The sequence below is a fragment of the Chenopodium album genome, chromosome 1, assembly GCF_948465745.1.
Source record: "Chenopodium album chromosome 1, dcCheAlbu1.1, whole genome shotgun sequence".
In the NCBI taxonomy this organism is placed as follows: domain Eukaryota; kingdom Viridiplantae; phylum Streptophyta; class Magnoliopsida; order Caryophyllales; family Amaranthaceae; genus Chenopodium; species Chenopodium album.
In genome coordinates this window covers 83,819,419-83,842,977 of record NC_137834.1, presented here as the reverse complement: position 1 = coordinate 83,842,977, position 23,559 = coordinate 83,819,419, and the positions used below count along the sequence as shown (strand labels likewise).

Here is a 23,559-nt window from a genome sequence, read left to right as displayed (position 1 = left end):
CTCAACTTCTCTACCCACTATATGCCTCTTTATTTCGTCCTCTCTATCCCTTTCTCTCTTCCCTAACCTATCTCTCTTTCCTAGCCCCACTTTCCCTTATTGTTCTATTTCTATCTCTTTTGACCCTTATTGTTCTCTCGTGGCCTTGTTTCTCATTCTCTCTTTATTTCACTCGCTCTTTCGCCCAACTCCCCTTTCTTGCTATCTCTCCTCGCTCCTGACCCCTTTTTCTCACCCTCTAATCTCTCTCCATACCCCTTTTTCTTTCTCTCTCTCTCCTGACCTTCTCACGGTGTGCCCCCACATAGTTGAGAAATTGCCCATCTTAAAACACACAATCAGCCTCTTACTCCTCAATTCAGTCAATAGATTAGCTTATAAACTTCCAAAACCTTTTAAAGCATGAAAAATTATCAACAAATCATAATAACCGGATCCAAAATTCTCAAACCCAAAAAAAATCTGATCAACTTTAATCTAAAATTAAACCCAAATGGGTACCTCAAACATCAAACAAACCCCATTTAATAAATCAACTTAAATAAACCAAATCGGATAAGATCAAGCAATTGGGTCATCAAATGAATGAGGCATTGAAGATACACGGGGACCGCCAATTTTATGTCCTGATTTCCATTTTTTTCAAAAAACTCATTAAGTAATCAATTAGTGTGGCAAGACCCTTTTCATTGGCCATAGCTATCATGGCAATGCCTAGAACATATACTAATGCATATTACACTCAGCTAATCAACTAATTTGTCCATAACCCCCTTCTTGATTCTGACAGCTTATGCACAACCATTAACCATTAAGCTAAACCCAACAAGATGTCAATTAATAAAGCTTACTTTAATTGGGGCAAATTAAACTAAGATAATTAATAATACTTTTTCAGCTAGAGACTAAAGGTAATGTTCATATAGAGCTGAAATGATGAAAAATGATTAATTAAATATGTATGTGCAGTCCTGTCACTATATATTAGTGCCATAACTTACGAATGGAGTAAGTTCACATTAATGAATACCGTATTATCATAAACTTTCAGTATAGAAAGAAAGCAAGAGAGAGGTGGGGCAGAAATTCATACTAGTCAACAAATTGAATAAGATTTAGTAGCTCCTCTTTACAGCTACCAACATAAAAGAAGTCATCAACCACAATATCAGAACCTTTTTTTTGCCCATTATTACATCTCTAAGAAAAACACGATCACCAAGGCTATGCTTCCAAGCAAAGTTGCTTTGTTAGACATTTAAGATGCAATGCAACATGCCATTAGTAAATACAAATGAGACACCTTTAATCTATCAATTTTTTATACCAGTAATTAAATCTGCATCCGCAGGCCTTTTACGAACTTAATATACTATGGCACTTCCAAGTCTTCCATAGTCATGCCACTTCCTTGGTCTTAAATAATTTATGAACACTATTTAATTTTGTCAATACTCAATAATACAAGATATAAAAAAGATGATATATTGCTACCTTTCTATACAAATATTCAAAAGTGTTGCAACAAATTTATCCCAAAATTTGTCACTATAGATAGTTCTTCATGTTCATTTGTTTTATTATGAGATGAGTAGATGACTCTAGTCTATAAGCACACATTCTCCACTTGTCTGCCAATATTTTATCAAGGCAAAACAACTTTGGAAGTTGAATCTGTATAAATATAAAATAATTTACCTAAAAAATTGAATTTGTATCTTCTCGAGATCATCTCAAAGTTCTTCATTTCCAGTGAGCTTCTAGCTCTCGGATTCAGCCTTAACAATCCCCTGACCTACATGTTGGATCTGTCGGCAAATTACTTGACCTTCTTCTGTAAAAGCAATAAGATGTTTAGTAACCAAGAACCCTAACTTCTACCACAACATTATTCATGAGAAGAGGATCATAATTTAAAATTAATATTTTTAACTTCTGTTTATAACTTGTCTTTCTTAATTACACTCAAAACTTGTTATACAAGTTCCAAATTCAAGATACACTCCAAATCCAAAACCCCAGATTTGTATAGTTCATGACTTTCCTAAATCTGCTATATATCTATGCCTCTAATGTATACCAAATTGTAGGGAAAAAAAAGCAAAAAAATGGTACCTTAATTGTGTGAACAGAAGGCTACGATTCTCCATAACTTTTCCAATCCACCTCTCTGATTTCAACACATTAATCTGACCTAACAAAAGATAACGCAAAGCGATATACCCAACATCAAAAACAAACATATGAATAACCAACACTACTAGAAAACAAGCAAATTACGACGGACTTGTTCCGACGGACCCGAATTTCCGTCGCAAAAAGTGAAATTTCCGACGGATTTCAGACGAATATAAATTCCGTCGGAAATTTTAATTTCCGACGGAATTTTTCGTCGTAATTTACAATTTTCGACGGAATTATAGTCCGTCGGAAAGTTCCGACGGAATTATAGTCCGTCGGAAAGTTCCGACGGAATTATAGTCCGTCGGAAAATTACGACGGAATTTTCCGTCGGAATTTACAATTTTCGACGGAATTTTCCGTCAGAAAATAATTAAAAAAATTATACTTAAATTCCCAAACCCTAAAGCAGCCCCTTCCCCCTTTGTTATTTCCGCCTCTCATTCTCTCTCTAAGTTTTTGCTCTCTCCTTCTCTCTCTCCCCTCCTTCGTTCCCCCTTTCTCAGTCCTCTGTTCCTCTTCTCTTCTCCTTCGTTCTCCCCTCTTCTCTTCTCCTTCACTTTCCTTTCTTCTTCTCTTCACCGCCCTTTCTCTCTCCTTCGTTTCTTTTCTCTTCACCTACATCAAACAACGACAACAACAACGAGATTCGCAACAACACACCACCACCAACCGACAACAACAACCGCAACAACACACCACCACCAACATCAATCGCGCGCAACAGATTCGCAACACCAACAACCGGGCTGCATCAATATCAAACCCAACAACCACCGTCTTTTTTGGTAGATCTTGTGTTAATTTAGGATAGATTCGTAGATCTAGTTAATTTTATATGTTATTGTAATGATAAATTGTAAATTTAAATAGATAATTGTATATTTATATAGTTGATTTAATTTTTGTTGATTAAACATCGTTTTATTTTATGAAATTTTGATTAAATATGTAGATCTACTGGTTTTGTGTGTTATTTCTTGCTTTAGTCGTGTAATTTTTTTTTTTGGGTTAATTTACGGTTTTTGGGGGTATTTTATGGTTTTTGGGGCTAATTTTTTGTTGTGGTGGTGTCGGTGGTGGTGTATGGTGGTGGGATAGGGTCGGTGGTGGTGTGGGTTGTGGTTGGGTCCGGATGGGGGGAAGACTGGTGGTGTTGGGTGGTGGTGTGTGGTTGTGGTTGGGTCCGGATGGGGGGAAGACTGGTGGTGTGGGGTGGTGGTGTGTGGTTGTGGTTGGGTTTGGATGAGGGGGACTGGTGGTTTGGGGTGGTGGTCTGGGGTGGTGGGTGGCTGTTTTTTTTTTTTGTTTTTTTGAAACATTTTTACGACGGAATTTCCGTCGAAATATTTCGGCGGATTATATTCCGTCGGAATTTTCCGACGGATTTTCACTGGCCTGAAATGGCCTGAAAATTCCTGCCGACAGATGAAATTCCGTCGGAATTTCCGTCGGAATAGTGTTTCCGACGGAAATTTTGTCGGAAAAGCTGGTTTTCCTACAATATGTATTCCGACGACCCGTTACGACGGAAATTCCGTCGGAAACCCCATTTCCGACGGAATTTAGGGTGTTTCCGACGGAAAAATTCCGTCGTAATTTGCATGTTTTCTAGTAGTGCAACATCAGCGTAAAGAATTAAATAACATTATTTTATGTAGAAAGATACAAGGATATAATTTTCTACCTTTAATTAAATGCATAAGGATCATCTCCATCAGCATATGGATTCAGAGACCCTTCGGAAAATATTTCACCGATATTGATAGGCTGAGAGTAACCCAATGCCCTAACTCTCTACATTAAGAGACTATGTCATCAATCATTTTGTCTTCTAATTTATTGGTGACTTACAAAAGCAGCAACCAAGCATATCAAAACAACAGTCCAAATCACGAGTAGAAAAAGCAATCAACGGTGTAGGACAATTTATGAACCTAAGCAAGATAAAAGAACTCGTCTCTAATTATTCCGATAAAATACTCAGCATATATGGCACAGCCTACATAAACAACCAAAACAAGTGCAAACGATAGCTTTCATTACAGGATAAAACTAATCAGATTTATCAAAATTATCAGTGGTAATCAAAGCATGGGATGCCATCATTTGTGTTTCTACTTTTACAATCCAGAACTGTTTACTTAGCTTCTATGTTAACTGATGGGTTACCAGAGAGGGGAAAACCCCACCATGGTGAGAACCGAGATTTTTTTTTAATGCCTCTAAATTCTATCAATTTGGTATTAGAATCTGGATTGCAATTTTTAGCACTAAGCAATAGCAGATATATTTCCTTCAAAATTCTTAGGTTCATAGATAACACACATTTACACATAGATTACCTATATTACAGAACGGTGACACTCTAATGTGATAAATTTATGGAAAATATACAGCTGGCTCATAACTCACTCTCTCCCTACTTAACAACAATGTCAAAAACAGTATGACCAACACATTAACAACTCTTTCTAAATAATCCCATCATCAACTAAAACCCCCTTTAAGCCAGGCCAAAAACATTATGACCAACACATTAACAGCACTTTAAATTATCATTTACAGCATGAAACATTAACACTCCTTAAATGTAATTAAATAGAAGGGAGAAAACGATTACTCACAGAAAATTATGAAATCATATACTGTAAATACAATATAAAGGTATTACTCTGACAGAAAATTATGAATTCATGTACTTGTATATATTCCTGGGATTTCGGTTCCTCCAAATTCGAATCCTCGCTGGAATTGGCTTCTCTTTGAGGTAGCATATTTTATGATTCCTCAGTTGCCTCTTCGTAACACAAACTCATTAGGCGTGAGAATTGTCCCCTGAGCTGCATATGTTGATAACACCAAAAGTCAATCAATTTCATTTTCCCAAAAATTTAATTGAAAATACAGCAAACTTCTTTTCATTTTTATACAATTAATTAACTTACCAAAGAAAAAATCTCATGTTGTGTTATCCCACAAAATCTCATGTCTCTTCCCCCCCCCCCTCTCCCCCAGCAGCCCTATTCTCATAATATTCCTCACAGTAATTCTACTTTCACTACTCTCTCATGAAACTACCATATTGGAGTACTATTTTTACTTCACGCGAAACAAATAATGTAATTCACTCTACATAAGCAGATAAGATAGTACATTCTCCTAAATTGCTATGATCACTTAAACATACCATGGAAGACACCTAAACTTCTTCTCATTCATCAACATGATTGCATAAATGAAACTTGTATCATGTGAAAGAATAATCAATGTAAATTTCACCAATACAATTTTCACGCAAACAGCACTCGATTTTGCTTATGAATTTCTACTGCAAATTTCCAAGAGCTGAATTTCATTGATCTTAAGACCCGATATCACTCGATTTTGCTTATGTATCACTACCTTCTACTTCCTAAATTCTTATTACCATTGTTAGACTTAGAACCGATGTTAGGTTCTTGAAAATTAATACTCCCTCTCATCACATAGTTCTCGGACCTATTTGATCTGCTATGAAAATTTTACAATAATAAACAATGTCTTGCAATAAATTTTTGAAATCATCAATTTGCAACAAACACAGTTTCTATTACTCCCCTTAATCACATTAAATCATGATATATACTCTTTCACAAGTCACACCATGGAAATCACTCATATATTTTGTAAAATTGCAGAAAAAAAAAAAAGAAATAAAATCATCTGATGCGCACATTCAATATCAATCAAAAAAATCAATAAAAAAATGAGATATTAGTGACAAAAATTACAGTAATTTAAAAGTAGAGGAGAGAGAGAAAACAGACAGAGTGGTAAGAGCACTGACCCATCCTACTTAAAGGGACGGTGTCGCCGGCAGAAAGAGTAACCATTGATAGCAACATTACTGAGATTGCAGCAAAGAAAAAGTCAAAATAATTGCATAATACCTCTTGAGGAGGAGCATATTTAGTCTGATATTCGACTTTAGTGCGAGGTATTCGAATAATGTTGTAATCAAACAGTGATAAACTTGGAATACGCTTCAATGGAGAAGAAACTACCTAATATTCTGAAAGTTTGTGTTTTTGGGTTTAGAGTCTATACAGAGAAAAAATGGATTAAGGAGAGATGAGTGCAGAGTGGAGAGCGAAGAGAGAGAAAATGAAGTGAGAAAGGAGAGATAGAGTGATAGTGTGGAAGACTGGTTCAAAGGAGAGAGAAAGCAAATGGAAGATTTGAATGGTGGAGCATGAAAAGGGGAAAAAGTAGGACTGAAAGAAGACCAACAAGACAAATGCTGAAATCAAGCCTGAAGGGCAATTTCGAAAATTAAAAGTAGCTCGAGGGTATAAACGGAAGCACAAATAGCGTCATTACACTATTTGTAAAATACTATTACAAGGATAAAAGCGTCATTACACAAGGATAAAAGCGTCATTACACATGTTGTGGTCTTTGAAGGGTTGTAGATAGATATTACACGGTAGTAGACTAATATTGGAAAGATAGGTGTGAAATGTGCAACTTTGTGGCAAACACGGTGCAAAATCAACTTAAAGGTCAAAAAGGAGATGGAAATTAGCGCAAAAGTAGTAATGGCCCGTAAAATGGATTAATTTCCATTTTCCACGAGATTTCTTTGCAAACAAAAGGTTATTAATCAATTCTAATTCAATTTTGCATGACCAGCATGTTGTTAGTCTAGTCATCGGAATTAATTGTAGTGTTTAAATAGAGGTGCCCCAATTCCTACCATACCATACCAATTCTACAAACTAGCTACTACCATTTCTTCCCATAAATCATCTTTACTTTTACTCTCTCTTTCAGCTTCTTCCTTGAATTTAATAAAATGCATAATGAAATGAAAAGTATCCCATTTCTTTCTTGGTTGATATTTGTATGGTTGTTATGCATTTGCTGCCTCCACACACATTTTGTTTCTAGCCATTGTCATGATGATGACATGTCTTTACTTGTTGAATTCAAAAATAATATCACATTCACCCCCAATGATACCAACAGGCTAAGGGACTGGAATCAAAGCACAGACTGCTGCTTGTGGAATGGCATCCAATGCGACGACTCGTCTACCCATGTCACTGATCTGTCTTTATCCAACTTAAATATCACTGGTTTCATCAACAACTTTAGTAGCTTGTTCCGTCTGCCGTACCTCCAATTTTTAGATTTATCAGAAAACAATATCCATGGAAACATCCCTGGGTCGATTTCATCAGCAAAAAATCTTACACAATTGGATCTTAGCTACAACCACATCAGTGGTAGTCTTACAGCTATAGATTGGGGGAAACTAGCCAACTTAATGAAAATGGATTTGTCATACAATTCATTAAGTGGAAGTATTCCTACCTCAATATTTGCGATGCCATCACTCCAATGTTTATATTTGAAGGCTAACAAATTCAGCGGTCAAATAAATGAGTTTGTGGCACCTTCTTCTAATCTACAACTTGTTGATTTCAGCAACAATAACTTGGAAGGCTTAATCCCACAGTCAATATTCCAATGGAGAGAGGTTGAAGAGCTATACCTGTCATCAAACAGGTTCAATGGTACACTAAAGCTAGCTGCGTTTCTCCAGAGCTATAAGAACCTTTGGGATCTTGATCTCTCGTACAATCACTTGTCAGTTGATACTAACGGCTGTGGTATAAACTCTTCTTTTCCCCAATTAGTTCATCTTAATCTAGTTTCTTGCAACTTACACTCCATTCCTGAATTTCTAAGAAATCAAACATCAATAACTACTCTTGATCTTTCAATGAATCAGATATCAGGCACTCTGCCCTGGTGGATATTGGCCAATACAAACAACTTGAACCTTTCTGGCAACCACTTGGTGGAATTTGAACCAATTCCAGCTTTGAACATCTCATCCGTAATTTCTGAAAAAGAAAAAAGCAAAAAACACCACCACCATTTCCCCATAATATCTGCCTTCGGTATGAATGTCACAAGAAAAGTATCAACTTATTCGAATTATTTAGATTTTTCCAACAATCATTTTACTAATTATATTGACACAAACATAGACATCTATCTAACCAATGCTTACTACTTGTCTTTTTCAAATAACAACCTACATGGGAATATCCCTCTGACACTATGCAATGCCACAGGTCTTAGTCTTCTTAATTTAGAGTTCAATCATTTAAATGGGACGATTCCTGATTGTCTTCTTTCCATGGAAAGCCTCAACGTACTTAATTTGAGAGGAAACAATCTAAAAGGTAAAATCCCTGCTAAATTGGTTGATCAATATTGCCAATTAAAAACACTAGACTTGAATAGCAATTTTCTTCAAGGACGTGTTCCTCGAACTCTTGCCAATTGTGAGGAATTACAGGTGTTAGATCTTGGGAATAATGAATTAAATGACAACTTCCCTTGCCACTTGAAAAGCTTGCCCAACTTGCAAGTACTCATCCTTAGATCCAACAATTTTAATGGAACTTTGGTTTGCCCACGTAGTCACTCAATTTGGCCAAGGCTTCAAATTGTGGACCTTGCGTCCAATCATTTCTCTGGTGAACTAAGAGCCAATTTCCTTTTCAAGTGGACACTAATGATGGAAGGAACAAGGAAAGATGAATCAAAACTACTAAGTGATTTAGGTGGTGAATATTATCAAAATTCAGTGGCAGTCACATTCAAAGGTAACACATATAATCTACAATACATCTTAACGGTCTTCAGCATTATTGACTTCTCCAATAATTTCTTCCATGGGGAGCTACCAAAAGAGTTGGGAAATCTAAATGGTCTTATTGTCCTCAACGTCTCACACAACTCTTTCTCGGGAAAGATTCCTCCAACAATTGGAAATCTGACCCAGATTCAATCCTTAGATCTCTCTTGTAATGCCTTCAGTGGAAGAATACCTCCACAACTTGCAAACCTGAATTTCCTCGAGTATTTGAACCTATCTTACAACAAGTTGTCAGGAAGGATCCCAACAAGCACTCAGCTTCAATCATTCAACGCTTCTTCATACGTGGGAAACCAAGGACTGTATGGTCCACCATTGACACCCTTTAATAGACATGAAGTTGATCCAAGAACGAATTCATCATCACAAGGTTCAGATTGGAGTTCAAAGAGCGCATTTGAGTGCATGTTAATGGGTGCTAAAGTTGGGTTTCCTGTTGGGATCACCGTCTTTTTAGGGCCTCTTCTTTATATCAAGAGATATAGAGAGTGGTATTGCATTTATCTTCATATACCGGTGATGAAAATTCTGCGTAAGGAAGGTCATGCAAGGGGAAGAAAGAGAAGGGTAAGGCAACACAACAGGCAACAAAGGCATAGACGTTAAAGTTGAGACCGTTTCAAGCTTAGATTGTCAATGTAGAAATAATGTGTGATTTTGCTTGTGTTTGTATTTTCTTAATTTGCATTTAGTACGATTTAAGTGTCAAAAAGGGCAAGCGAGATTAAAGCTAATGGCAAAAATTTCAATGAAAAATAAACAAAATCAATTTTTTTTTTTTTTTTTTTTTTTTTTTTTTGACAACACAAACTCAAAAGTTGCCAATCAAAGACAATATACATTCTTATTTTAAACCAACAAATACCAGGAATTCTCAACTTATAACAATTTGAGTGAAATCTAGGAACACACGTTGGTATTAAACTATACTTTAGATGGTTTTATGATTAAGATATTCAAAAAATCGATCTGAACTGAAAAAAAAAATGACTCGGACCAGACCGATTTTTTCCTTAAATTTATTTATGCATTAAATCTTAGATAATGGTTAATATTATTCTTAATAACCTTTAAAAACTTTAATTATATGAGATTTTTTGAACTTAACATAAAAAAAAATAATAAATAAAAAAAACGCTAAAAGTAGAGTTTTTTTTTTTTTTTAAGTTTTCCATAATATTATTAAAATTTAGCATTTTTTAAAGGAAATTTAGAAAATAACCCCACAAAAATCACACAAATTTTTTTTAACACCACAAATTTTAACACTTTTATTATAACACCACAAAAAATCCAAAAAATTGATTTCATCACCACTTAACTTTGTCATCCAAAAAACCGTTAGTGGGCCCCATTTTGTACACATTTCAATTATTTATTTGATAAAATATATATAAATTACAAATATTTCATCCTTAAAATTTTAACCCAACCACCACCGGCGTCAGTTTCCACCACTAGCGTAAGTTCCCTCGGCCATCACCCCTACCCAGCCCCCACCGTCGTCACCCAATCCCAGCAAACCACCCTCGACCTACAAAACCAGCCAAAAGAGCCCATTTTCTTTTCAAGTGGACATCAATGATGGGAGGAACAAGGAAAGAGGCAGCAAAACTACTAAGTCATCTTAATTTAGTTGATGCATACTATCAAAACCCAGTGGCAGTCACATTCAAAGGTAACACATATGAGCTACAATACATCTTAACGGTCTTCAGCATTATTGACTTCTCCAATAATTTCTTCCATGGGGAGCTACCAAAAGAGTTGGGAAATATGAATGGCCTTATAGTACTCAACCTCTCACACAACTCTTTCTCGGGCAAGATTCCTCCATCAATCGGTAATCTAAGCCAAATTCAATCTCTAGATCTCTCGTGCAACGCCTTTAGTGCGAGAATTCCTCCACAACTTGCAAACCTCTATTTTCTCGGGTATTTGAACCTATCTTACAATAAGTTGTCAGGTGAGATCCCAACAAGCACTCAACTTCAATCATTCAACGCATCTTCATACGAAGGCAACCAAGGACTATATGGTCCACCATTGACACCATTTAGTAGAAATGAAGTTGATCCAAGAACGAATTCACAAGATTCAAATTGGAACTCAAAGAGCGCATTTGAGTGGATGTTGATGGGTGCTGAAGTTGGGTTTCCTGTTGGGATCACCGTCTTTTTAGGGCCTCTTCTTTATGTCAAGAGGTATAGAGAATGGAATTGCAGCTTTCTTCATATACTGGTGATGAAAATTCTGCGTAAGGAAGATCATCATGCAAGTAGGAATAAAAAGTACTTGGTGCTCTTAAGAAGGTGAGAATGTTTTAATTCTTAGAAAGAAATTTGACAATTTGAACCATTCTTACAGTGGCATTTGAAAATTAAAAATATTAATTGAGCATTACAATTAAATAAAAATAATAATTTCATAAAAAAAGAAAAATTTGCAAATTGTAGTCATTAAAAGTTTGTACTTTGCAATTTGCAGTCATTTTAAAAAAAAAAAAATTGCAAATTAAAGTCCAAAAGTTCTTATAAATTGTAACTTGCAGCCCGATTCAACTTTTTCACCAGTTTACGTGTCGAAAAATATTCGGTTATGGTTTTAGGAGCTAATTACAACAAGAACAATTGCAGCAACAAAATCGACTGCGAAGTCGTACTTGTATCCGTATTTGTTCTTATCCTGATTTTAGCATCGGTTGCCATCGTCTGTGACAACCATGGTGATTCTTTTCCAGAGTTTGAGGTTGATTCTCTTTCCATGAAAGTATATAATAATACTGAGAAACGTGTAACAGCTGATTTGAACTTTACTGTCACATTAAAGAACAAGTATGAAGGTTTATTGTGTTTTGATGAAATGCAAGTGTTATTAGAGTATCACCAAAATGATGAGGTTATTTCATCGACGTCACTTGATGCTTTTCTTATGGATGATAAAGAACGCCAGATTGAATTTGGAATGCTCATCAATGCACACAACCTTGGAAACGATTCAATCTATCGGGATAATGTTATACGGTTTGGTTTAGAAGCTCAGGGTCACTATGTACGTCCTCGTGATAATTATTTTGACAAGTGCGATATTAAGGTCGTGTGTGATGATATCGGAGTTGGGTTTTCGCCCTCGTCCATCATCGGGAGTTTGATTGTCAGTCCAATCCCTTGCAAATGCAAATCTGAATGTAAACCTATAACATACTAGCTTACTAGAGAATAGCTTTCATTCTCGTTTGCTATTCTACATTCTTGGCAATGTCTGTAGTGGTCCACGTAGTTTTTATGTTATTTTGTTTTAAAGATGTGTTATTTCACAACTTTCTGTTTCATTGCAGTTTTTTTTTTTTTTAGGAAATGTTTCATTGCTGTTTATATATCATTATCATTTGCCCATAAATTTGAGCTGACATTGAAAAAAAAAAAAAAAACCATTAATATACTGCTTAAATTAAATCAATTGTTGGGTTGTATTTGTTTTGTTAATTATTTTGCTGATAATATGTGAAGGTAGATTCTTGCTTTAATATGTAAGAAATTTTTTAACTTGTGTATTGTCTTCTCTGATCTCCAATGCTATTTGTAAAACTTGTAACTGAAAGATAGAGTCGATTTTGATGACATTTGGTATGTACTATGTGTTAGCCATTGTTTTGTGCTAAACCGCAAGATGTTAGTCTTACTGAGAAGAATTGCTTCCTCGAATTCGATAGTAAATCCTTGTAGTATTACCCTCTTGAATAGATATTTTTCAAGCCGGGTTTGTAGTGACGAGGGTGAAAGGAATTCTTATTCATCGACTTTGGTTGAGAATGGCAATGGTTCAAGGAATTGTCTTGGAGGGATTTCTAATATGTCATTGCTTTGTCGGATCAACCTCAACTTGATAGCCGTAAAATTGAGGTTGTTGATTTAGATACTTGGTCTACTTCATCGGGTTTGTCTAGTGTTTCAAAGAGCAAACAAAAGGAATCAGTGGAGAATGGTTGATTTAGAGGAAGTAGATGATCATCTCGAACAAGTTGAGGATGATCCTGATATTGATGAGATTGAAGATATGAGACTCTATGGAAGCCTTTTTTACAAGATTGAGAAAAGTTCGATGGAGTTTGAAGAATACAAATTTGACTATCATGGAAAGAAGTTAGAGTCTAGTACAAATGATGAAAAGGAAAGCAAGAAGAAAGAAAGCCTGAAATGTGATTTGGCTCAAAACACGCAAAAGCCTTTGAAGGGTCGGGACAGTCAGCAGGCAAGTAGCAAGAAGCCTGATTCAAAAGATTGTTTCTTGGTGAACAAGGAGCAGCTTGTTAAAACTATCGAGGAGAACTATGTTATTTGTAATCATGATCTTGATGGCTCATCTGCTGGGAAAAGGTTAAGAAGTCCAACTGTCAACCAACTCACAGGGCCTTTCCATGAACCCTTTTGTCTAGACATTCATGTGTCAAAAGGTTCAGTTCGTGCTTGTGTAATTTGTTTGGCTTTGGCTCAGTAGTTCCAAGTTCCAGCCATCTACTTTCTCAAAAAACTTGCTTAGCCCTGCTGAAATTAGGATGTTTGGTAAAGCCAGTGATGTTCTGATGGGTGTTAAAGGTAAACAAATCCTCGATGTGCCAATTAGCAAGTGATTCGGCTGGAATTTGGTGTTTTAATAGGTTCTAGAATTAAGTGAAGCATCAGGCAGTTGCTAGAATACCACAGTCCACAGGTACTGAGTGTGGCGCTGTGATGAACTGTGTACAAGTATCAAGTAGAAACTAATGAGTGTGGTGGTGTAATATCTTGTACTGCTTTTGAGCGTGGTGGTGTACTATCTGTAATTTTGCTGCTACTGAGTTTAGTAGTGTTGTTTTGCAATATAATACAAGCAAAGAAAACTAAGTGTATGCAAAAGTGAATCATCCTGATCATTAAGAGCTGCATCTTTTGCTAGCCATTAACATTCGACAGTGGGACACCAAGTGACTTTTCTCTTGCCATTAGCAAGTATCTTGCAAGCCCAAAAAAAATTCTTCCTGCAAACTTGCCACATTGCATCTGCATTTCAGAGGCTTTTTTCTTCTCTGATAAACAGTAATGATAATGTTATCAGATTCCCAAGTTGTAAAGTCAGAAATAGGAAAGGGAACATAAATGGAAGAACTTATGCATATGGATGAATAGAAGGTCATTTAAGCAGATATTGTTTGAGGTTGGAGACCAGAAGAATTCTAATTGAAATTAAGTCATCACTGAATATATATTTACCCTTCTTGAGGTAAAATCTTTCTCTGTCTTCACCTTCCTGAGTAAGTTATTGATTAAATTGACATCTACTTCCTATGGTTTGGTAAAATCTTGCTGCATTGTTTGAACCATCATGTTAAAAGTCTAAAAAGAGTGGCTTATTGTAAATGTTAATTTGAACCTCATCTGGTTTCTAGGGACATAAAAATATTAGTTGTATAAAGCAGGGGAAGCTTCTGAATTGGGTTGGAAAATTTAAACTTCTGACTGATGAATTTAGTATTTGTTGTATGGTGCTTTTTGATACTGTGTGCATGTGTATATAGACAGAAACTAGATGCATTCCCCTTTGATTTTTGCCCGGTATTAGGCACCTTTATGCAGCTATGGTATCGGCTTGGAGTTCCTGAGAAATTTTTAACTTCTACTTATTTGTAGTAGTATTCTTTTTGGGTTAAGGTGATAATTGGTTCATCAATAACAAATCTAGCAATAAAGCTATGTGCTTGTACTAAGGGCTAGTAAGAGATCACAGACTGGACTCTGTCTAAGTTACTTCTGAACTTCGTCCCTGGGATACTTGCCAGTGCTACTGGAGGCATGCTTGTTATAGGCGACAATGGAACCATTTTCCTCTCCTATTCATTTTTTTCGCATCAGATGTTTTCCATCAAAATAATTGAAACCCAAATACTATCTACAATATAAATGTGAAAGTACTTGTATGTTTTTGGGTGAACATGTGAAAGTACTTATATGAAAGTACGTTATCTAACAAATCTAACCATAATATTTCACAACATAGTCCTTTGAAATTTTGAGCATGTGTACAATAAAAAAAAATGAAAAGCCATTCAATATGATAGAAAAATGAACCAAAGGACTACGGACAATTAAAAAATTTAGCAAAGGGTCCTATATATATATGTGTTAGGGTACCAAGAGATATTAAGTTGCGTTTTAAGTCAGGAATGTGACGAACCTTAGTTAAGGTTCTGACAACGCCATCATGAGTCTTGATTTTGATTGATCCTATGCCAACATCCTTACAGGAAACATCATTTCCCATTAAGACTGTACCACAATCAACAGATTCATATGTGGTGAACCAGTCCCTATGAGGACTCATATGATAGGTGCAACCAGAATCAAAAATCCATTCATTGAAACTTTTCTTTTCAGAGGTTACAAGTAACATTGTGTCACTTTCAGAATCAGTCTCAACGTTGCTAGCTTCAGCGGATTTTTGAGGTTGTTTGGATTTTTCTTCTTTTTCCTTCTTGTTTTTCAATCTGAAACAATCAGAGACTTCGTGCCCAGATTTCTTACAATAACGACAGGTGACATTTGGTTTACGTCCCCTAGATTTAGATCTAAATTTCTTTTTGTGTGAATTTCCTCTTTCTTGAGATCTCCCTCTTACATTTAAACCTTCTCCTTTATCTTCAGTATGAACTTCAAGGTCAAATTTTTCTTTTGATAAAAGATTTGATTTAACATCTTCAAAAGAAAGTGAATCATTACTTCCATAAAGCATGATTTCCTTGAAGTGTTTGTAAGAGGGAGGTAGGGAGACGATTAATAAGACAGCCTTATCTTCATCATCAATCTTCACATCCAAATTTTCAAGATCTATTATGATAGAATTAAATTCATTGAGATGGGTTTGGAGAGATGTACCTTCAACCATGCGAATGGTGTAAAGCCTTTCCTTGAGCCGGAGTTTGTTTGCTAGACTCTTGGTCATGTAAAGCGATTCCAACTTCAACCATAGACCGGCAGCAGTCTCCTCATGTATGACTTCTCGAAGAACCTCCTTCGTAAGACATAATTGAATGGCGGACAGAGCTTTCTCATCTAGCTCTTGCCATTGCTCGTCGGTCATTGAAGATGGCTTCTTTGATTTACCATCCAATGCCTTCTTCAATCCGTTCTGAGTAAGAACGGCTTTCATCTGGATCCTCCAGATGCTGAAGCTTATCTTACCATCGAATTTCTCGATGTCGAACTTAGTAGTAGTCGACATAATGACCTTTGGCTCTGATACCACTTGTTAGGGTACCAAGAGATATTAAGTTGCGTTTTAAGTCAGGAATGTGACGAACCTTAGTTAAGGTTCTGACAACGCCATCATGAGTCTTGATTTTGATTGATCCTATGCCAACAGCCTTACAGGAAACATCATTTCCCATTAAGACTGTACCCTAGACTCTCTTGGTTACAAGTTTTCGGCTGAAGGTGGAGTTTTGAAGGTCACAAAAGGTGCCCTAGTTGCCTTAAAGGCCAATAAGCATGGCAGTTTGTATGTCTTGCAAGGACATACAGTAACAGGTGCAGCAGCCGTATCATCTTCACTATCCGATTCTCAACTCACTCAATTGTAGCATATGCGCCTTGGTCACATGAGTGAGAAAGGATTGGAGATCCTGAGCAAACGTGGACATCTTGGCTCTCCTGGCACGAGTAAGCTGCAATTCTGTGAGCATTGTGTTTATGGAAAGCAGAAGAAAGTAAGTTTCTCTACTGCTACTCACAGAACTAAAGATATTCTTGATTATGTCCACTCTGATTTGTGGGGACCTAGTAGGGTCACCTCTTATTCTGGAAAACGTTATTTCATGTCTATCATTGATGATTTCTCCCGTAAAGTCTGGGTTTATTTCTTAAGGCAGAAAAATGAAGCCTTCTTCATTTTTAAGAAGTGGAAAGCTCTTGTTGAGAACCAGATTGGGAAGAAAGTCAAAAAGCTCAGGACTGATCGTGGTTTGGAGTTCTGCGAAGATGAATTTCAAGAGTTTTGTGCTCAAGTTGGAATTGCTAGACACAAGACATTTCCTGGGAAGCCGCAACAAAATGGAGTTGCCGAGCGTATGAATCGAACTCTTCTAGAAAGAGCTCGATGTATGATCTCTAATGCTGGATTGTGGCATCGCCGAGATTTGTGGACGGAAGCAATATCCACGGCAGCATATATTGCCAGCCGTTCTCCACACTCTTCCATTGACTTCAAAGTTGCAGAGGAGATATATTCAGGTACAACTGTTGATTACTCTCCTCTTAGAGTATTTGGTTGTACTGCTTAAATTATGCTCATATTAATGATGGCAAATTAGCTCCTAGAGCTGTTAAATGCATTTTCATTGGCTATTCTTCTGAATCTAAGGGATATAGATTATGGAATCTCGAGTCTAAGAAAGTCATTCTTAGCCGAGATGTTACTTTTAATGAAAATGCTATGATTAAATCATCTAGTTTGGAGTCCTCTAGTGGAGAACATGAAGATAGTGAGAAGGTGGAGTTTGAGATTAGTAGCCCTTCTCACACTACTGAAGATGATTCTTCATCAAGTCCACAATCTAGCCATGATGGTGATACTCCATCTACCAGTGATTCAAGCCAGCCATAAAGCCCACAACAACAACAACCTGATGATTACAATCTTACAAGAGATCGTTCGAAGAGGCCAATCAAAAAGTCATCAAAATACTCGAGTGATGAGTATCTCCTTGCTTATGCATTATCAGTTGGTGAAGAAACTCCAATTGGAGTTGAGCCATCATCTTATTCAGAGGCCATCGCAAGTCCCGACTCTTATAAATGGCTTGTGGCGATGAGTGAAGAAATTGAAAGTCTTCACAAGAATGACACTTGGGATTTGGTCAAGCTTCCAAAAGGTCGAAAGGCACTCACTTGCAAATGGATTTACAAGCAAAAGGAAGGAATCCCCGGAGTTGAACCTGCAAGATGGAAGGCACGTCTAGTAGTCAAAGGATGCCATCAAAGAGAAGGTATTGACTTTAATGAGATTTTCTCTCCTGTTGTTCATCATACCTCTATTAGAGTCCTTCTTGCTATGGTTGCTATGTTTGACATGGAGTTAGAACAACTCGATGTCAAAACTGCCTTTCTCCATGGTGAACTTGAAGAGGAGATCTATATGAAGCAACCCGAGGGATTTGTTGCTCCAGGAAAGGAGAATCTTGTTTGTCGCTTGAAGAAATCCTTGTACGGCCTTAAACAAGCTCCCAGACAATGGTATAAGAGATTTGACTCTTTTATGGTTGGACGAGGTTACACACGCAGTCGATATGATCACTGCGTCTATTTTCGGCAGCATAATGGTGATTACATCTATTTGTTGTTGTACGTGGATGATATGCTCATTGCATCTCGTGACAAGTCTCTGATCGATGACTTGAAATCTGATCTCAACAAAGAGTTTGAGATGAAAGACCTTGGAGCAGCAAAGAAGATTCTTGGCATGGAAATACATCGAGATCGACAGGCTGGTAAGTTATTCCTATCTCAGAAAAATTATATCATGAAAATTTTGAATAGGTTTAATATGAACAACTGTAAGACTGTCTCTACTCCTCTTGCTGCTCATTTTAAGCTATCGTCAGCATGTATGTTGTCCTCAAACTGAGGGAGAAATTGAGGAAATGTCTAGTACTCCGTACGCTAGTGCTGTTGGTAGCCTTATGTATGCTATGGTCTGCACAAGACCCGATTTAGCATATGCTGTGAACATGGTGAGCAGGTACATGCACAACCCTGGAAAACAGCATTGGAATGCTGTTAAGTGGATATTTCGCTACCTAAAAGGTGCTGTGGATCTAGGGTTGGTATATGATAGAACCCTAACACCTTCTACTGATGTTGTTGGGTTCGTTGACTCTGACTATGGTGGTGATCTCGACCGTAGAAGGTCTATCTCCAGTTATATCTTCACTCTGTGTTCTGGTGCAATAAGTTGGAAAGCTTCTTTACAATACAAAGCGGCTCTCTCTACAATTGAAGCCGAGTATGTTGCTGCAACTGAAGGTATAAAGGAGGCTACATGGTTGCGAGGTCTTGTCATGGATCTTGGTGTCTCACAAGGAGTTACTAATGTGTTTTCTGATAGCCAAAGTGCTATCTTTCTCACCAAGAATGATGCTTATCACAACAAGACCAAGCATATCTCAGTCAAAATTCACTATGTCAAAGATACAATTGCAGAAGGAGAAATTGCTGTGAAGAAAATTTATACTTCTGAAAATCCTGCAGACATGCTCACAAAGCCACTTCCTACCACTAAGTTCAATCATTGTCTGGACTTAGTGGGTTTCCATTCTATCTAAGGTCTTCGGGGCCCATACGACGAGCCCATGAAATTTGGTCCAAGGTGGAAATTGTTAGATGTGGCCCAAAATTTCATATGGACCAAGTTTTAAAGAAGCCCAATACAATTCTTCTTGCTTCTAGAGTATGTCAAATATTCTACAATTATGTTGATTATTCTAGAAAAATGGTCAACTTTCTAGAAGCTATATTATCATGCAAGCAAATCTAGAGAATTCTTCATACATCTTGAGGCATCCATTTCCACCGACCTAACCAACTATAAATAGTTGGAGTTTGGCTCATATTGAGGCATCCAACCAATATACATTCAACCTCCATACAAATTTACTCACCCACAAAATTACTCATCCATTTACACTAGTCTCCCTAGTTAATCTCCTCCTTGTAATTTATTCCACTATTCTCTTTTCTTTTATTTTGAGAGTTTTAATTGTAAGAGTTGTATCTCAATACCCTATTATTGGGGTAACTTTGTACTCTCATTTTATTATAGTGGAATTTTTTGGTGCTCGTCGTCGTGGGTTTTTTACCTCTATTTAGAGGGTTTTTCCCACGTTAAATACTGTGTCTCCTTTTAATGCTTATCTTACATTTTACCTTTAATTTCTCGTTCTATTTTACATTTCCGCTACGTGCTCATACCCTAACAATATGAATTGAGTCCTAACAGCTGATACATTGTGGCTCGAAAAAAAATAAGCAGGATTTAGCCAGTGGAATTCATCTTTAACAAAATAACACTAAAACTAAGGGTTCGTTTGGCATCGTTGTGGTTTTCTGTTTTTTGGTTTTTAAAATTTTAAAGTATACAATATATGTCACATAATGAATCAAAAATTATTTAGAATTATTAAAATCGTGATAATTTTGAAAACTGACAACAGAAAAGTGGAAACACCTTTTTCTTGTTTCCTGTTTTTGGTTTTTAGTTTTCAAAAAAACAGAAAACTGAAAACCAAAAATGATGCCAAACAAGCCCTAAGATTTGCAGCAGCTGTTAGTACAAACACTACAAGGTTTAAATCTATTAAGTACCATTTAAGCTTGTGCTCGAAACACCAAATCACTAACAAAGATAACTATTCAAAGAAACACATATAACAACAAAACAATGAAGGATCTTAATACTCGCCCTCATCATCCTTAACTCCAACCTGTTCATAATCCTTCTCCAGCTCACTAGTCTCGGAAAAAGTCTCGAAGAAGAACATACGCCACAAACACGACTATAATCAAATTTGTGACGATTAGCCATCGTTTGACTACTTCACCCAATTCCCAATTAAGATAGAAATTGAATAGGACACCAGCGATAGTATACGCACTAACGCAAAAGCTGATAATTCTGTCAAACTTCGAGTCTGCATTTGCCTTGTTTCTGTCTGTGTTGGCTGCAGAAAACCCATCTCCAGCATGTAACGTGACAATATGATCACCACCACCCCCAGCACTCATACTAGAAGGCACCTCTGCAACTCTAAGATTAGACCTTATTTGTTCCAACTCAGTTTGCAAGCAACAAATTTTATCCCTCAAATTGTTGTTTACATTCTCCAGTGCTGAAACACGGTTTTGGCAATCTTTCTCAGCTAATAGCACGCCATCAGTGACAGCCTCCAGAGCAGACCTCACGTCATTAATGTTACCCTTGATATGATTCAACTCAGCTTCCAAATTTGTTATGCGACTTACGATATCAAAATATAGATGTAAAACACCTGCAACTCGGGGCATTCTTTGTTGTTGAGCTACACATTTCATCCAACACCATAAATTTTTCATGATATTATCAAAAGGCAATTGGCCAAGCAAGTAACAGACTAATTAGCAGATTCATTCTAAACAAAAAGCAAGAGTAGATCAATCATCAAACATATTACACATATCAGGATCAGGCAGGAAAATATATATAAGTGCCCTTTTTATTTGAAACAAAAAGAAGCATTTTGCTACCAATGTATATATGCTGCTAGCCCTTGTCAAGCGCGAAATAACAACATTGTTTTTTTTACAGTTACTTGTGATTCCCTAACAAAGACTTTCAGAAGGCTGTTACAGCATCAGTTGTTACTCGAATACATTATCCCAAATCAAAGTGCTCAAATGTAGGTGTGTGTAGTGATGTGAGCAAGGTTAAAATACAACTTCATGATTTCAAATTCAAAATAACACCAGACAGGTACAATACAGTAATGACTAATAGTGAAATTCGAGTAACAAAGTGCTAATCTACCGCAGACCAAGTAACTAATTTAAGGTTATTGACAACTCAAGCATACCTGAACTAGGACCTTCAACTTCCTGCTGCTGACCACCAACATTAGGCGGGCTTTGCCTTCCAAATCGTGCAGCACTTGACTCACCACTTTGATGCCCCAACTCTAGCCTCAGCTTTGCTCCATGTGGTCTACGAGGTTTAGGTGGTCTAGAAACATTGGCAACTTCAGGAATTGACCATGTATTTCTTAGAGGCATTGGAGCAAAGTTTCTGATATTAGTCCTCACCCATGACTCTATCACAGGATTCACAGGTACAAGTTTGTGACTGATGAGAAAATCAGTCAGTAAATCAGCTGGTCGCATTTCATATAAAGGACTCATCCATCTCTCAGGAATACTGTCCTGATTTATTGGAAAGTTAGGACAAGAAAGGGTACTGTCAGGTGAACTGCTACCATGTATGGGTCTTTTCCTTTCACGTTCTACTTCTTCACTAGCTGGACTAATAGACTGCCGGTTTCGTAGAGATTGTGGATCAGTTTCAGAAGCCTCCTTTTCAAGATCTTCCTCAGTAGATGTAGGATTCGACTGAATGACACAGACATTATTTAACCCATTAATAGCAAGTATACAGTCCAAGAAAAACCATCATATGAAAAAATTTAAATCAAGAAAAACCCTATTAATGAACCAGCAAGATAAATGAAATACCCATCTAATTCTTTTTCTAAATCCACCATTAATTAAACATTTCAAAGGTATAATTAACCTGAAAACTCGAAATGCAGTGATTAATTTTTTATTAAGCGGACACAAAAATGTCATAATTATAACAGATTAATTAATTTAACCTTTAAAAGCTGGTAAACATTTCAAGAAAATCATGGTAGTAAGAAATCTAAATCAAGAAACAGTAAAATGAACCAGCAATATAGATAGATACCCATCTATTTCTTTCTCTATATCCACCATTATTATTATCCCGAAAACTCGAAATGCAGTAATCAATTGAACAAAGCAGGACACGAAAATTTCATAGTTCTAAGAAACTGATAGATATTATATTTAGGATAATATTTGTTGCAGATTAGGATATATTTATTGTATATTTTGTATGTTTATCATATCTAGGATTCCTATCATATTGAGGCCTAGCTTTGTAAACGCTATATATTTGATCAATGGTACACACTCCAGATTGAGGAGTTTTCCCGAAATCTAACATGGTATCACAGCTTAGGTTTAGATCTCAATTTTAATTTTTCCAAATTCTTGGTTTTTTGTTTTATTGGGACCTTGCTTACCACGTATTTCCGCTACTTTTTACTCTGCTTTTTGCTTCAGATTTCAACTCCTTATTGCTTTAACTTTCTGCTCACTGTTCCATTGAACACTCCATGGCCAAGGACGACGAAGTACCCAACTCGCCTCCACCGCCTCCAACGTCGGAATTTCATCCGGCTCTAGCAGTCAGTAACATCAAGAATGCCATACCTTTGGTTCTTGATTACGAGAAGGTTCAATACTCCAACTGGGTGGAGTTGTTTGAGAATCACGCTTGTGCGTACAATGTGTTAGATCACATCGACCCAACCGTTTCCCGACCGACTGAGGTTTCGGATGCCTTATGGAAGCGTCTCGATGCCATTGTTAAACAATGGATATACGGCACTATCTCAACCGAACTTCTCAACACGATTTTGGCCCCTAAATCTACTGCACAGCAACTTTGGGATAGAATTAAAGAAATTTTTCAAGATAATAAAAATACAAGGGCCGTTTATCTTGAAAATCAGTTTAATTTGCTTCACATTAGCAATTATTCTAATGTCACTGCTTATTGTCAACAGATTAAGAGTATTGCAGATCAATTAGCCAACATTGATCAACCGGTTTCGGAGCAGAAGATGGTCATCCGTCTTGTTTCCGATCTCACAAACTCAGACTTTGACACGGTGGCGACGATGATTCAACAAACCGAACCACTACCGTCGTTTAATACGGCCAGGTCACGGCTATTACTCGAGGAATCCCGTCGTGCTAATGACCAAGCACAATCAAATCAGTCGGCGTTCGTCGCTCAAC

General features: G+C 36.8%; 2 protein-coding genes and 1 long non-coding RNA gene across 4 annotated transcripts; 2 read left to right on the top strand and 1 right to left on the bottom strand.

Annotated features, from left to right (window-relative positions):
* Positions 1-891: 891 nt before the first annotated feature.
* On the bottom strand, positions 892-6,351 carry LOC145622248 (uncharacterized). 2 transcript variants are annotated; one of them, XR_014108981.1, is made up of 5 exons: positions 6,011-6,351; positions 4,884-5,024; positions 3,869-3,978; positions 2,116-2,194; positions 892-1,834 (listed from the first exon to the last, which is right to left on the bottom strand). It is a non-coding gene; the product is annotated as an uncharacterized LOC145622248 (long non-coding RNA). The 2 variants fall into 2 exon arrangements; XR_014109032.1 differs by having other exon boundaries at positions 2,116-2,189.
* A 781-nt stretch (positions 6,352-7,132) lies between these two features.
* On the top strand, positions 7,133-9,505 carry LOC145637204 (receptor-like protein 48). The gene has a single exon (XM_081688681.1). The coding sequence runs from the start codon at positions 7,133-7,135 to the stop codon at positions 9,503-9,505; it is 2,373 nt and encodes a 790-aa protein (XP_081544807.1).
* Positions 9,506-12,880: 3,375 nt separating this feature from the next.
* Positions 12,881-13,396, top strand: LOC145637202 (uncharacterized). The gene has a single exon (XM_081688679.1). It carries the CDS (start codon positions 12,881-12,883, stop codon positions 13,394-13,396), a length of 516 nt encoding a protein of 171 aa, XP_081544805.1.
* Positions 13,397-23,559: the final 10,163 nt, after the last annotated feature.

Bases quoted from the DNA above. Each gene is read 5' to 3' on its own strand.
- LOC145637202 (XM_081688679.1), top strand. From the start codon at position 12,881: ATGGTTGATTTAGAGGAAGTAGATGATCATCTCGAACAAGTTGAGGAT.
- LOC145637204 (XM_081688681.1), top strand. From the start codon at position 7,133: ATGTCTTTACTTGTTGAATTCAAAAATAATATCACATTCACCCCCAAT.